General features: G+C 38.2%; 1 protein-coding gene across 5 annotated transcripts in view; it reads left to right on the top strand.

Moving 5' to 3' along the window:
• The window catches only part of TXNDC11 (thioredoxin domain containing 11), a 103,388-nt gene that overhangs the window by 26,064 nt on the left and 61,710 nt on the right, over positions 1 to 15,614 (top strand). For 2 of the 5 annotated variants that reach the window (XM_037813577.1, XM_037813576.1), the window contains exon 4: positions 10,344 to 10,473. The exons of 1 other annotated variant lie outside the window; for it this stretch is intronic. In XM_037813577.1, the coding sequence (XP_037669505.1) occupies positions 10,344 to 10,473 (130 nt within the window). Of the gene's footprint in view, positions 1 to 9,510; positions 9,661 to 9,702; positions 9,722 to 10,343; positions 10,474 to 15,614 lie in introns of those variants that run through there. 2 more of the 5 variants (XM_037813579.1, XM_037813578.1) reach the window with 2 other exon arrangements.

The raw sequence follows: 15,614 nt of genomic DNA, 5'->3' as shown, positions 1-15,614 counted from the left end.
TCCCACGTAGGGGGGAGGGCAGTGATTTCACCTTTCAAGTTGGCTTAGCCAGAGAGAGAGGGCCACATCTGAGCAACAAAGAGGCATTCAGGAGGAGACTCTTAGGCACAAATACAGGGAGGCCTAGCCTCTCCTTTGCAGCAACCGTCTTCCCAAGGGTAAAACTTATGGTAGAGGGCTCAACCCATCAAACCACCAGTCCCCTATGTCTGTGGTCATGTTAGCAACCATGGAGGTGGGGTAGGCGAATACCCCTGCATTCTCCACAGGCTCCTCAAGGGGGCACTACATCTTTTTTTTTTTTTTCTCCCTTGTTTGTCTTTTTTCTTTTTTCTTTTTTTTTTTTTTTAACTTTCCCTTCTTTTTTCAAATCACCTGTATGAAAAAAAAAGTTAAAAAGAAAACAAACATACAATAAAAGAGCATTTCAAAGAGACCATAGCAAGGGAGTAAGAAAAAGACAACTAACCTAAGATAACTGCTTAACTTCCAACATGTTCCTACTTTACCCCAAGAAAGTTACATAATATAGCAACATTTCAGTGAACTTGTTCCTACTACATCCATCAGAAATTAACAGACCATAGTCATTTCTGGGCATCCCCAGAACGTTAAATAGCTTATCTGTTCTTCTTGGATTATTGTTCCCCCTTCCTTAATTGCTCTCTACTGCTAGTTCCCCTACATTCTACATTATAAACCATTTGTTTTACATTTTTCAAAGTTCACATTAGTGGTAGCATATAATATTTCTCTTTTTGTGCCTGGCTTATTTCGCTCAGCATTATGTCTTCAAGGTTCATCCATGTTGTCATATGTTTCACGAGATCGTTCCTTCTTACTGCCGCGTAGTATTCCATCGTGTGTATATACCACATTTTATTTATCCACTCATCTGTTGAAGGACATTTGGGTTGTTTCCATCTCTTGGCAATTGTGAATAATGCTGCTATGAACATTGGCGTGCAGATATCTGTTCGTGTCACTGCTTTCCGATCTTCCGGGTATATCCCGAGAAGTGCAATCGCTGGATCGAATGGTAGCTCTATATCTAGTTTTCTAAGGAACTGCCAGACTGACTTCCAGAGTGGCTGAACCATTATACAGTCCCACCAACAATGAATAAGAGTTCCAATTTCTCCACATCCCCTCCAGCATTTGTAGTTTCCTGTTTGTTTAATGGCAGCCATTCTAACCGGTGTTAGATGGTATCTCATTGTGGTCTTAATTTGCATCTCTCTAATAGCTAGTGAAGCTGAACATTTTTTCATGTGTTTCTTGGCCATTTGTATTTCCTCTTCAGAGAACTGTCTTTTCATATCTTTTGCCCATTTTATAATTGGGCTGTCTGTACTATTGTCATTGAGTTGTAGGATTTCTTTGTATATGCAAGATATCAGTCTTTTGTCAGATACATGGTTTCCAAAAATTTTTTCCCATTGAGTTGGCTGCCTCTTTACCTTTTTGAGAAATTCCTTTGAGGTGCAGAAACTTCTAAGCTTGAGGAGTTCCCATTTATCTATTTTCTCTTTTGTTGCTTGTGCTTTGGGTTGTAAAGTCTAGGAAGTGGCCTCCTAATACAAGGTCTTGAAGATGTTTTCCTACATTATCTTCTAGGAGTTTAATGGTACTTTCTTTTATATTGAGATCTTTGGTCCATTTTGAGTTAATTTTTGTGTAGGGGGTGAGGTAGGGGTCCTCTTTCATTCTTTTGGATATGGATATCCAACTCTCCCAGCCCCATTTGTTGAAAAGACCATTATGGCTCAGTTCGGTGACTTTGGGGGCCTTATCAAAGATCAGTCGGCCATAGATCTGAGGGTCTATCTCTGAATTCTCAATTCGATTCCATTGATCTATATGTCTATCTTTGTGCCAGTACCATGCTGTTTTGGCAACTGTGGCTTTATAATAAGCTTCAAAGTCAGGGAGTGTAAGTCCTCCCACTTCGTTTTTCTTTTTTAGAGTGTCTTTAGCAATTCGAGGCATCTTCCCTTTCCAAATAAATTTGATAACTAGCTTTTCCAAGTCTGCAACGTAGGTTGTTGGAATTTTGATTGGGATTGCATTGAATCTGTAGATGAGTTTGGGTAGAATTGACATCTTAATGACATTTAGCCTTCCTATCCATGAACATGGAATATTTTTCCATCTTTTAAGGTCCCCTTCTATTTCTTTTAGTAGAGTTATGTAGTTTTCTTTGTATAGGTCTTTTACATCTTTGGTTAAGTTTATTCCTAGGTACTTGATTTTTTTAGTTGCTATTGAAAATGGTATCTTTTTCTTGAGTGTCTCTTCAGTTTGTTCATTTCTAGCATATAGAAACATTACTGACTTATGTGCATTAATCTTGTATCCCGCTACCTTGCTAAATTTGTTTATTAGCTCTAGTAGGTGTATCGTTGATTTCTCAGGGTTTTCTAGATATAAGATCATATCATCTGCAAACAATGACAGTTTTACTTCTTCTTTTCCAATTTGGATGCCTTTTATTTCTTTGTCTTGCCGGATTGCCCTGGCTAGCACTTCCAGCACAATGTTGAATAACAGTGGTGACAGCGGGCATCCTTGTCTTGTTCCTGATCTTAGAGGGAAGGCTTTCAGTCTCTCACCATTGAGTACTATGCTGGCTGTGGGTTTTTCATATATGCTCTTTATCATGTTGAGGAAGTTTCCTTCAATTCCTACCTTTTGAAGTGTTTTTATCAAAAAGGGATGTTGGATTTTGTCAAATGCTTTTTCAGCATCTATTGAGATGATCAATTGATTTTTCCCTTTCGAGTTTTTAATGTGTTGTAATACATTGATTGTTTTTCTTATGTTGAACCATCCTTGCATGCCTGGAATGAACCCCACTTGGTCATGGTGTATGATTTTTTTAATGTGTCTTTGGATTCGATTTGCAAGTATTTTGTTGAGGATTTTTACATCTATATTCATTAGGGAGATTGGCCGGTAGTTTTCCTTTTTTGTAGCATCTTTGCCTGGTTTTGGTATTAGATTGATGTTAGCTTCATAAAATGAGTTAGGTAGTGTTCCATTTTTTTCAATGTTTTGAAAGAGTTTGAGTAAGATTGGTGTCAGTTCTTTCTGGAAAGTTTGGTAGAATTCCCCTGTGAAGCCATCTGGCCCTGGGCATTTATTTGTGGGAAGATTTTTGATGACTGATTGGATCTCTTTGCTTGTGATGGGTTGGTTGAGGTCTTCTATTTCTTCTCTGGTCAGTCTAGGTTGTTCATATGTTTCCAGGAAATTGTCCATTTCTTCTACATTATCCAGTTTGTTGCCATACAGTTGTTCATAATATCCTCTTATAATTTTTTAATTTCTTCAGGATCTGCAGTTATGTCACCTTTTTCATTCATTATTTTGTTTATATGGGTCTTCTCTCTTTTTGATTTTGTCAGTCTAGCTAGGGGCTTGTCAATCTTGTTGATCTTCTCAAAGAACCAACTTTTGGTGATATTTATCCTTTCTATTGTTTTTTTGTTCTCTATGTCATTTATTTCTGCTTTAATCCTTGTTATTTCTTTTCTTGTACTTGGTTTAGGATTGGTTTGCTGTTCATTTTCTAGCTTCTTCAGTTGATCCATTAGTTCTTTGATTTTGGCTCTTTCTTCCTTTTTAATATATGCGTTTAGTGCTATAAATTTCCCCCTTAGCACTGCTTTTGCTGCATCCCATAGGTTTTGGTATGTTGTGTTCTCATTTTCATTCGTCTCTATATATTTAGCAATTTCTCTTGCTATTTCTTCTTTAACCCACTGATTGTTTAGGAGTGCGTTGTTTAACCTCCAGGTATTTGTGAATTTTCTAAGTCTCTGATGGTTATTGACTTCTAATTGTATTCCATTGTGGTCAGAGAATGTGCTTTGAATAATTTCAATCTTTTTAAATTTATTGAGGCTTGTTTTATGTCCCAGCATATGATCTATTCTGGAGAAAGTTCCGTGAGCACTAGAAAAGTATGTGTATCCTGGTGATTTGGGATGTAATGTCCTGTAGATGTCTGTTAAATCTAATTCATTTATCATATTGTTTAGGTTTTCAATTTCCTTATTGGTCTTCTGTCTGGTTGATCTATCTATAGGAGAGAGTGATGTGTTGAAGTCTCCCACAATTATTGTGGAAACATCAATTGCTTCCTTTAGTTTTGCCAATGTTTCTCTCATGTATTTTGTGGCACCTTGATTGGGTGCATAGACATTTACGATTGTTATTTCTTCTTGCTGAATTGCCCCTTTTATTAGTATGTAGTGGCCTTCTTTGTCTCTCAAAACATCCCTGCATTTGAAGTCTATTTTATCTGAGATTAATATTGCTACACCTGCTTTCTTTTGGCTGTAGCTTGCATGAAGTATTTTTTTCCATCCTTTCACTTTCAGTTTCTTTGTGTCCCTGTGTCTAAGATGAGTCTCTTGTATGCAACATATTGATGGTTCATTTTTTTTGATCCATTCTGCGAATCTATATCTTTTAATTGGGGAGTTTAATCCATTTACATTCAACGTTAAAACCGTGAAGGCATTTCTTGAATCGGCCATCTTATCCTTTGGATTATGTTTGCCATATTTTTCCCTCTCTCTATTAATATCCTTTATTGTACCCATACCGAATCTCTTTAGTACTGAACCTTTCTCCAAGTCTCTCTGTCCTGTCTTTGTTTCTCTGTCTGTAGGGCTCCCTTTAGTATCTCCAGCAGGGCAGGTCTCTTGTTAGCAAATTCTCTCAGCATTTCTTTGTCTGTGAAAAATTTAAGCTCTCCCTCAAATTTGAAGGAGAGCTTTGCTGGATAAAGTATTCTTGGCTGGAAATTCCTCTCACTCAGAATTTTAAATATATTGTGCCACTGCCTTCTTGCCTCCATGGTGGCTGCTGAGTAGTCACTACTTAGTCTTATGCTGTTTCCTTTGTATGTGGTGAATTGCTTTTCTCTTGCTGCTTTCAGAACTTGCTCCTTCTCTTCTATGTTTGCAAGTGTGATCAGTATATGTCTCGGAGTGGGTTTTTTTGGATTTATTCTATTTGGAGTTCGCTGAGCATTTATGATTTGTGTATTTATGTTGTTTAGAAGATTTGGGAAGTTTTCCCCAACAATTTCTTTGAATACTCTTCCTAGACCTTTACCCTTTTCTTCCCCTTCTGGGACACCAATGAGTCTTATATTCGGACGTTTCATATTATCTATCATATCCCTGAGGTCCATTTCGAGTTTTTCAATTTTTTTCCCCATTCTTTCTTTTATGCTTTCATTTTCCATTCTGTCATCTTCCAGGTCACTGATTCGTTGTTCAACTTCCTCTAGTCTTGTACTATGAGTGTCCAGAATCTTTTTAATTTGGTCAACAGTTTCTTTAATTTCCATAAGATCATCCATTTTTTTATTTAGTCTTGCAATGTCTTCTTTATGCTCTTCTAGGGTCTTCTTGATTTCCTTCATATCCCGTACTATGGTCTCATTGTTCATCTTTAGTTCTTTGAGTAGCTGCTCTAGGTGCTGTGTCTCTTCTGGTCTTTTGATTTGGGTGCTTGGGCTTGGGTTATCCATATCGTCTGGTTTTTTCAAATGCTTTATAATTTTCTGTTGTTTTTGGCCTCGTGGCATTTGCTGAACTTGATAGGGTTCTTTTACGGTTTGTAGACCAGTTGAAGTCCTTATCTCTAATTTATCAGATCTACAGCTTCGTGGAGTACACTTTCTCTAACTAACCAGCAGGTGGCGTCCACGAGCCACCTGTTCTCCACAAGCCAGATCTCCCCTGCTTAGCCTTTTTGGTGAGTGGGGGAGTGAGTCTTGTGGGGCCCAATTGGTGTACCAAGCTTGCGTGTGTAGTTGGTGTTGCCTGCCCTGTATGTGGGGCGTGTTTCTGGGCAGTCGGGGAGGTGGGGTGGCCCTAACAATCAAATCTCCCTGATGATCCTAGAGTTTTAAAGCTGCTGCAATAGTCTAATCCTTCAGTTCAGTCCTGCCACAGTTTGTCTCTGCCATTGACCCACAAGTCTTTGGTATTGGCGTATGGCTCCTGAGACTTGCAAGTGGGCCCCTCTTCCAGGCTGTGCACCCCGGGTCCTCTGTTGAGGGATGACTGTGCTATGTCACAGGTGAGTGCCGTCCCCCCAGGGCAGTTCTGGGCTGCTGGGCTGTGTTGGGAGGCTCCCAGTCTGCTCAAATGATGGCTGAATGGGGCTCTGTTAATTCACACTGCTCCCCCTTCCCAGCTCTGGGACATTCAGCTGAGGTTGCAGGGAAGGCTAACGTCCACGCCCAGTTTTGTGGTGTGTGCCTGTTATTTGAAGCACTTCCGTCACACTGGGTTGTCTGGGGCAGCTCTGGGCTATGGGGCTGGCGATGGGCAGGAGTGTTTCCTGTCCACCAGGATGGTGGCTGTGAGCGGACACCCCCCTTTTCTTGGGAAGTTGTGTTGTTTAGTGAATTTTCTCAGCCACTGGATTATTGCCTTTTGTCTCAGAGCTCTCTTAGTTCTGCTCTTGACTTGACGTGCCCAAATTTCAATTCTTTGAAGCTTTCTGTATTGAGCTTCTTAGAGTAATTGTTTTAGAAAAAGCAAAAAGGATTTAAAAAAAAAAACAAAAAAACAAAAAAAACAAAAAAAAAAAACGGCCCTCCTCAGAGATCTAATGGGTTATTGAAATGCTAATACACAAAGCAACCAGGGCCATTAAGGAAAGGTGCACAGGGCAGAGAGATCAGCTTTGCTTCGGGATTTGCATATGCGCCTCAGGGCCTGATCTCCGCCCTTCCCCTTTCTGTGTTCACCAGAACTCCAAAAATCCTCTGCTTTTATTTTGGAGTTTTTCGTGTTGTTTTTTTTCTATGCCTGTCTCCTCTCTGCTGGTCTGGCTGCTCTCAGAGTCTCTGGTGTCTGGTCTCAGTCTATCTATGGTTGGAGTTTGAATCAGTAGAATGAGTTTCCGATAAGAGCAGCCACTGCAATTCTCCCTTCTCCTTCCCGGAGCTGACAGCCCCTCCTCCCCCGGGACTGAGCCTGGCAGGGAGGGGCGCGGGTCCCCTGGCCGCAAAAACTTACAGATTTCGCTGATCTCAGCAGTTCCACGTTTTCATGAGTGTTGTATGAAGTATGCCCAAAGACAGATTGCTCTGTGGTGTCCAGTCCACGCAGTTCCTGGCTTTTTACCTACTTTCCTGGAGGAGTAACTAAAACATACAGCTCACCAGTCTGCCATCTTGCCCCGCCTCTGGGCATTGTTTTTAACAGTACCTGATACTCCATTGTATCACTGCATATTTCAGATATCCTAAGAGCTTTTTACAGTTTTAAAATATGCAAACCTCCTTATCCTTTTACCTGGCAGTACCTCACCATCTTTTAGGTTGGGAAGAGAATTAATCCAGACCCATAATCCCATATCCACAATTCTGAAATCCAAAAAGCTCTGAAAAAAATCTAAAAGGATTTTCATAAATTTTTTTCTCCAAATGCATTCATCTAGATTGAACTAACAAGAGACCCATCTATCAATTTTATCCCACTTTACCTCCTTATTGATTTTTCTTCAAAAATATTGGTGTTTGATTTTGAGCTACTGCCAAGACCTTGCTGTGTGTGTTCAGTGATTTCTAAAATCTGACTTCTGTCACAGAAGGTGGGCTTTCAGACATATAATTGTGTTTGTTCAGTATAGTTGCCTTGAAGTTTATTAATAAAGGTAAAATGGGTAAAGGAGATTTAATTAGTGAGAGCTTGGCTATGTATGCTTTATTTTTTCCCTTCTTTCTAATCTTCCCGGGACTTAGTCATTGGGGATTTATAACATATTTATCACAATTCCATGTCTCTAATATAAATGTTTTGTGGCACATAGTATTGTTTCCCGGGAACCATTATATAGAACACTTTCTAGTCCATTTCCACCCCCAAATTTTCCTCTGATATTAAATGTTTATGATTTTAATATTTGTAGTAATAAGCCAGTTTTTGCTCGGGAAGACCATTTTAAATATTTTTTGCCTTTTTGGCCCGTAATTTAGAGGTTCTGCTGCATCCACTTTGAGGGTAAAGGTATAGGATTTTTAGAGTATAAGAAATACTTTCTCAGTTACTTCTTTCTGTTTTATAGGTAAGTGTAAGGTGTTGTACTTAGAGGTTCCAAAACTGCATTGTATTGGGATGATGAGCTTGCCCTACTCAGGAACCTGCATTTCTTTTTACCTTTGGAAACAGTACAGATGCCTGGGCGGGGGTCAGATGGGGTGAGAGTGGGGGTGAGGTGGAGGGTGTGTATTCATTGAAGCTGTGTGTAAACAAGTCAGCTGTCCATAGGTGGATTTAACCTATGTGATGTGACATTAAAATCAAGAGTTCCCTTGAATTGAGTACAAAATATCATTTTGGGATATACATACAATATTGTTTGTATACAATATTGTCCTATACTATTTTGTTTTCTGAGCTTTTGTAGAAAGATTAAAAGGATATGAAAGGAACTTTAGAAATAGCTAGTCTAACCCTATTTTACAGATGAGCAGCTTGAGGCTGGTACTTACTTACCTTCATCTTTGCCTGTTGAAGTTTTACTTAAGTCAGTTCAAGCCCATTAATACTCATTTCAACATCCACTGTTCCCAAAATACCTAAGAAAGAAACAGAAGGAAGTGCTAAGGCACAGAAATGTACCTCAATTTTATGAATATATGAATATATTCCATCAGTTAAATTCTCATGAGCAATCAGTAATCATGTGGTTCTTTAAATAAATAGTGCTTGTAAATGTAAACCTTGAGTCTTGTAACTGGGCAGACCACTGCTGCTTGAATGTTGTTGGTGGTGGTGTTTGTTTAATGGCTTACCTAGTAGTAGCTGCTTAAATAAACTAATACGCTTTTCTGATTTGTGAAAGTATATATTCCATGTTTTGACTCATATTGACACCAACCACAAAGAAAGTTTATAAGAGGGTCTGAGGCAGGGAGTGGTTTCTCAGATCACTGTACAGAAATCAGCAGCCTCAGATAAGCTTGTCCTATGGTGATGACTGTAGTTTATTGGTAAAGCATGTTCCACATCCTACATTCTGGGGTCTTGTTAACTTTTGCAATAAGTCAGCAAGACCCTTCTAACATCAGGCGAGAAAACTCAGCAGAATAGATGAAGTTTCCAGATTGGCTGGCTCTTTTTTGTTCAACAAAGTATTTTTTTATTTCCCCTTTAAAATAAAAATTGTTACTGGGGTTAGTGGTGTGGTAATTGTTAAGCTTAACTACTTTGTAATTGAGTCTTGAATTGATAGAATTATAGATTTTGTCTCTAGCAGTGCATGTGGGATGCTGTTTTAACTTTTTCCTTGTTACATAACTTTGGCATCATATTTTGCAGTGCATACTGAAGAATTGTCTGTCTCATCACGTATGTGTGTGTATTAAGCTCTGTAACCATATATTATAGCATTTGATACTGTAACATGTATCACATTTCTTTATTGTGCTCGGTTGTTGCCGTTAACAGTAAATGTAATGTCAATTCTATTTAGAAAGAAGAATGGTTATGGAGTTGCTGAATTTCACTGTTCCCCCTCACCACATGCTGTCCAATTATATTTGAGCACTGTCTGTATTGTACAAGATTGAAGAAAGCCCCATGAGGATTCTGATTAGCTAAGGAGGAAAACCGAATGTTGATGGTACTACTTAGCAATACTGAATCAAATTCCTGTGCGTACCCAAGCACAACTGAAAGGGAAAGTAAGGAAGATCATTTTTTAGGTCCCTAACTTCATACTGTTGTGTAATTTTTTTGTGTTTCAGTAAAGCTTTAAATAGGTTTAGGGTTCATTTAGCCATCCTGTGTGTAAGTGCCTTTGGGAATATTTAATAACTGCTTTTTGGTAGGCCAAGAGGCAACTGCTCAGTTTGTCCCTTATTTCAGAGTGATGTGTTGAAGGAAAGTCTGCCTCCTACAATGAATTATGTTAAGGTCCCAGCATCCTTTAGCATGTGGTCGGTTTCCAGGGCTGCCTTCTTTTTTATTCTTTCTGTTTTTTAAAGAAATACCATAGTGGGAATTTTTTTTTTTTTTTTTTTACAGATTTGAGAATGAATTGTTCTTTTTATGAAACTTTGTTTGTAGTGGAGTTTAGCTCATAGAAGAGTAACAGCTGCTTGCACCTCCCTTCATATAAAATGCTTACTTTTAATTGGCCCCTTAGTCACCTTCCGAGACAAAGGCGGCTATTTATCTACGACCTGTCTGGGTCCTAAAGCAAGAAGTTTCCATTTTGTGGTATTGATGATTTCACTTATACATTACAGGTTTAATGCATGGTATTATTTTTATTTTTATTTATTTTTATTTTTTTGGTACTAGTTTTGGACCAATCGAATACAAAGGCCCCATGAGTGCTGTGTACATTGAGAAGTTTGTCCGCCGGGTGATGAAACCACTTCTCTACATCCCATCTCAATCAGAATTACTAGATTTTCTCTCAAACTACGAGGTACCTGCCTTTCCTATCTCCTCCCATTCCCAAGGCCTTTCACTGGGTTGTGTTTGATTGTTGGTATTAAAAGGTGTTTCTTTTTTTCATACCTCTTGATTTGAAGCAATTAAAAGAGCACATCGTAGAGAAGCCCAGTCAAATGCTTCTTGAGAAGTGAGTATAGAGAATAGAATACTTGCAAAATCTTGTCTGTTTTTTGTTTGGGAATTTTCAGCAAATGTTCAGTTTATCTCACAGTTAACTTAGAGTTGGTGAGAATTAACTTACAATTTATATGGAGCTGAGGATTATTTTACTATGAGATATCTGGTTTTTCTACTCAGCTATAGTTTAGTTGTTTTTTTTTTTTAAACTGGAAATATGTTCCCATTAAATGCACACCTATTTCAAGGTCTTATTAATAGAGGGTTCCTAACGTGGCTTCTCTCCCGCTTCCTAATTGCCGGCTTCAAAGCCTGGGAAATTGTTTTTATAGATCTTAAATGAGTGGTCAGGACAGCTTACTATTGAGATACCAGTATAAAGTTTAAAATAATCTTAATAAATTGTTCCCCCCCAAAAATTCACTGGTACAAGTATAAAATCATGCTTGGGTACAAGTAAAAATGATATGTAGGTACAACAAAATTAAGACTGTAAGAACCTGGTAGAGATGAAAACCTTATGAGGCTAAACCTCACTAATTTAGAGTTAAGTGATTGTCTCTGCATTACCTTTTACCTTTTGCCTTTTATATTTTGAGTAGTTTGTAAATTTTTTTCACCAGAACATTATTTACAGCTTTTTTCAATCATGTTAGAAATACTATTTACATGTTAACTATTAGCAGATTCCCCAAGCAGCAGTGTTAATATCTGGTTATTCTGCTTGTAGTTCTTGGATGTGTAACAGAGTAAATGCTTCCTTAATCTTATCTGGATAAAGGATGGATTTCCTTGTGCCTCACGGGCCTGTCTCCTGTCCTGCCTAGCCAGGCTAGGGGCTGGGAAGCTATGCAAGGAGGCAGGGGCACCTGGGCTTAGTCCCTGTGGCAGCACCAGGTGGGCCTGTGATTTGGGGCAGGTTATTTACCTGCTGGGCATTAGGAGCCCAGGGTAGGGTGTTCTAGAGAGTGCTTTTAATTCTTAAGTGCTATGATTTTGTGAGAAGTGAATTTTCATGTAGATTTGCAGTAGATAGAAGGCAAATCTGTGTGACCTCTGATAGTTAAGTATGAGCTTTAAGCCTCCACTTCATCATCTGTAAAACAGGGATAAACAAGATAAGACAATAAGACAGAAAATGCGTAGGATATAGTCCTGATAATGAAAACTTGTCATCAGTAAAAATGACATCGTGGAAAAAATCGGATACTTAGTGCCATTGGGACAACTTTAAATGTGCATAATATCTGCTGGAATTCCTTACTTGCATGAAAAACCTTTTGTTTGTTTCTTGTGTAATTAATGTTTCCAAAAATGACCTGCAAGGACCGAGTTGGTTACGCTCTGTATTAGACTTTTTGTGGAATACTGTGTCTCAATTTTGGCTGATAACCTTTGATTTTTCTTCAATTTTTCACCCAATTGCTTCTAAAAAGAAAAGAGAAAAGGGAGAGGTGCTGGGGAAGTTAGTAAATATACAGCATGTTTACTCTTCCAAAAAACGTATGTAAAGAATTGAGATTATTTAGCCTCATAATAAGAGGACTGAGCGGGAGGCATTATTGTTATTTTCAGGCCTATCAGAGATTTGTAACAAGAAAGTTTTGAGCCAGTTTTTCTGCTTGTGTTCTTAGCAGAGGTCAGGTGATAAAGTAGAAGGAGGACTCAGCTAGAATTCCAGAGGCCTGTGTTTTAGCCCTGCCTTAGCATATCTCTATTTCTGCGTATTGCTCAGATTCCTTGTCTCTACAATGAGGGAGTTGGCCCAGATAACCAATCCCTACTGACCCTTTTGATTTTGGTGAAATTTAGAGGTTGGAAACAGGCAGAACTGAAGAAGGTTCTGAAGTTTTTGGTTGGGAAAGCATTTCTGAGGGAATGCCCTTGAAAATCTATGTCAGAATTCTTTCTAATCCTTTTTTTCTTTATTGTCTCTCAGATGATTCTAGTGTTCTCTCTAGTTGTATCTGCAGGAGAGAGAAACACATTTATAACTGAGCAACAAGGATATGAGGCCTTACCTGCAGCCTTTGCATTGTTTGAATCTGCTTTTCAGCAGTGCTTTCAAAGATTATACTCCAAGTATTGACACTGGGTTCACATCAGACTCCTTGATGTGCCGATTACATGACTCAAGACTGTGTTTTGGCAGCCCACTTAGGGTGATGTACCACAGTGGTGTGATTGGTTTGCCAAGATTGCCTTTAAAATGGGAACTGAAAGAGTGTTGCCAAGACAGGACCTCTCTGTCGCTTCTGTCAGTCTTTAAAATGGCTTTCTCCCAGAAGCTTACATAGCTTTTCTCATGTTGGTATCATCGTTTGCTGGGCTTCTCACTGAGATGAAATTGTCAGGGTGGCCAGAGACAATACTTGATTCATAGGACTTCTGTGAGAGGACTGGAGTCATCAGGCACTTGTGAAACCACTCATCTTGTGACGCATACCAAGTGATACTTGACAGAAAGAGGCTGCATTCTCTGTGTGAGATAACAAAGACAAAATTGCAGATCCGGAAGTGAAACCACTGTCATGATTTTTACAGTTAAATAAGTAGTATTAGAAAGCTAAAGGAGTTTTTGGATGCCCTGCCCTAGAGCACAATTTGTATTTGGATATTCATCTCAATTAGGGCGTCTCAGCCTCAGCACTATTGACATTTGGGGTCAGATAATTCTTTGTCATGGAAGGTGGTCCTGTGCATTGTGGGGTGTTTGTTAACATCCCTGGTCTCCACCCACTGGATGCCAGTAGCACCCCACAGTTGTGACAACCAAAGTTGTCTTCAGACATTGCCAGATGTCCCTTTGGGGGGCAGATTTGCCTCTGGTTGTGAACCACTGTTCTAAATAATTTGGTTTCCCCAAATAAGGCATTAAATCATGTGCCCCGAGTGTTATTAATACACATCTTTCTTCATGTACTGCAATCTAATTGTTGAAACTTTGCTTATATTAGTGATAGTAGAGAAAAGAAGAAAATTAAACAGTGCTTTGACAAGAGAATTCTGGAGTATTATATGTGGGGTATTTGAGCCAGGAATGAGTTATATTGTTGTCAAAAGAGCTGTCCCTGATACTCAACTTTTTACTCAAACCATTTCCTCCCCCCCAAAAAAAATGTAAAACATGCATCTTACATATGTTAAGGAACGTGCTTATTTAAAGAAATCTTAGTATGAAAGATACTTGTTTTGGTCAAGAGCCTCATCTCCTAATTTCTATTTTTTATGCATTTGGATTTCAGTAACAAGTGTGTTTAAATTTAGGCATACCAAAATTAGGTCAAAATAATTATATATTTTTGTGGCCCTTCTGAGATTTCTTATAATAGCACAGAATATTTATGTATACTGAACTCTATTCATATATGGTTATATTGCTGTTATAAAGCGGGATGCTCTAATTGTATCTTGTTTTATATGTTTATAAATCCTGCAGGTGAATGCTTTCAAAATATATTTCAGATGATTTTATATTGAATTGTCTAGAAGAGTAGAAGCTTTTAACAAATGGGAAATAGTTGATTTGGCTTGGATATCTCAGACCTACACAAATCAAATTTTAATCATTAACCATAGTTTTATGTTTGTAAAATATGACTCTGAGCCCAGATGCAATTTCTAAGTAAATTTTGCCTTTAATTTACTTAAACATTGCAGAAAGACATTAAAGAGTGAATGTTCTAAGTACAAACTATAAATTCTGAAATACTTTTATCGTTATTAGCAAAGAAATAATGAGTAAACCATGCACTAAAAAGTGCCCTTCATTTTCAAGTGCTTTTACTTCTGCTCTTCCCAACAGCTGTGGGAAATAGGTGGCGATTGTAGATCTTTTCAACAGATTAAGAAGCTGAGGTACAAAGAGGGTGTAATTCACCCTAAATGGAGACTGGATTTTCTGGCTACTAAAATTCTTGCTTGTGTACCATATTCCTTCCTTAAAGAAATGTTTAGGCCCCTGGGTTGAAGCTTCAGTATCTATCCAGAGGTAGGACTTGAATATTTAAATATTTTACATCATTTTTTAATCTTTCCATATTGTGGTAGAAAACCTTTGAAGATGTTGGCTTCTTAACCTACCTGTAATTTTTTTTCTGTCATTTTTTTAATCATTCCAAGAATAAATGGTGATAAAGGATGGGGCTGTGCTGTTAAACTGCAGACTTTTATGATTTCCTATTATTAATTGTTGGGTCATTGGCATTTTTTCTGCAGAACTGGGAGTATTTTATGTATGGGAATCACAATACTGAACAGAGTGGAGTCTAGAATTTTGTTCCCTGATATGCACTAAAATGACACGTGTCTTATAAATACTGAATGTAGCTAAAAACTGAGGTGAACTTGCCAGTGGGTATTACAAAGGCAGATTGAGAGCTTTAAGTCATCTCATTGCAAACCATGTTAGGAAATTTTACCTCTTTCACATACTCCACCCACAGAATCCCTCTTCCTGGAGAATTCTTTCTGTCTATTTGAGATATAGACAGGAAAATGTTGTTTATTAGTTGTTGACAACATCGTCAAACAGGACCCAGTGCCATTTTTATCTTGGTGGACATTAAGTTAATCAGAAAGGGAAGAGGGCTAAATAATGGTAATGTAATTTTCAAAATCACTTGTTTTATGGCTCTTCTAATTTCAGTATTTTTAGGCATCATTTGTTCCAGATATTTGTAGCTTCTCCATCAGTCATGCTTTCCTTTTTAATTTTTAAAGCTCTTGTCAGTATAAGCTGATTTGTACCTTATAATCTACTGACAAAATACCAACAGTTTTGTTATTTAGAACCCTTATCTTGTATCTGCAGCTGAAGTATTTTCCAAATACTTAAGTGACTTTCTATAATTTATCCATTTAAGACAGTGATTTAGCATACATCCATTTTTTATTCATAGCAGTTTTGGTAAACCAAATTGTTTTAAATTTAAGTGGGGTGAGAAGAGGCTTGGGAATCTTTTGGGAGGGTTGCTGGGGAGACACATCTGGTAT

The sequence above is a fragment of the Choloepus didactylus genome, chromosome 21 (assembly GCF_015220235.1).
Source record: "Choloepus didactylus isolate mChoDid1 chromosome 21, mChoDid1.pri, whole genome shotgun sequence".
NCBI lineage: Eukaryota > Metazoa > Chordata > Mammalia > Pilosa > Megalonychidae > Choloepus > Choloepus didactylus.
The sequence above is the reverse complement of the archived record's forward strand: the minus strand, read 5'-3'. Positions and strand labels throughout refer to the sequence as shown.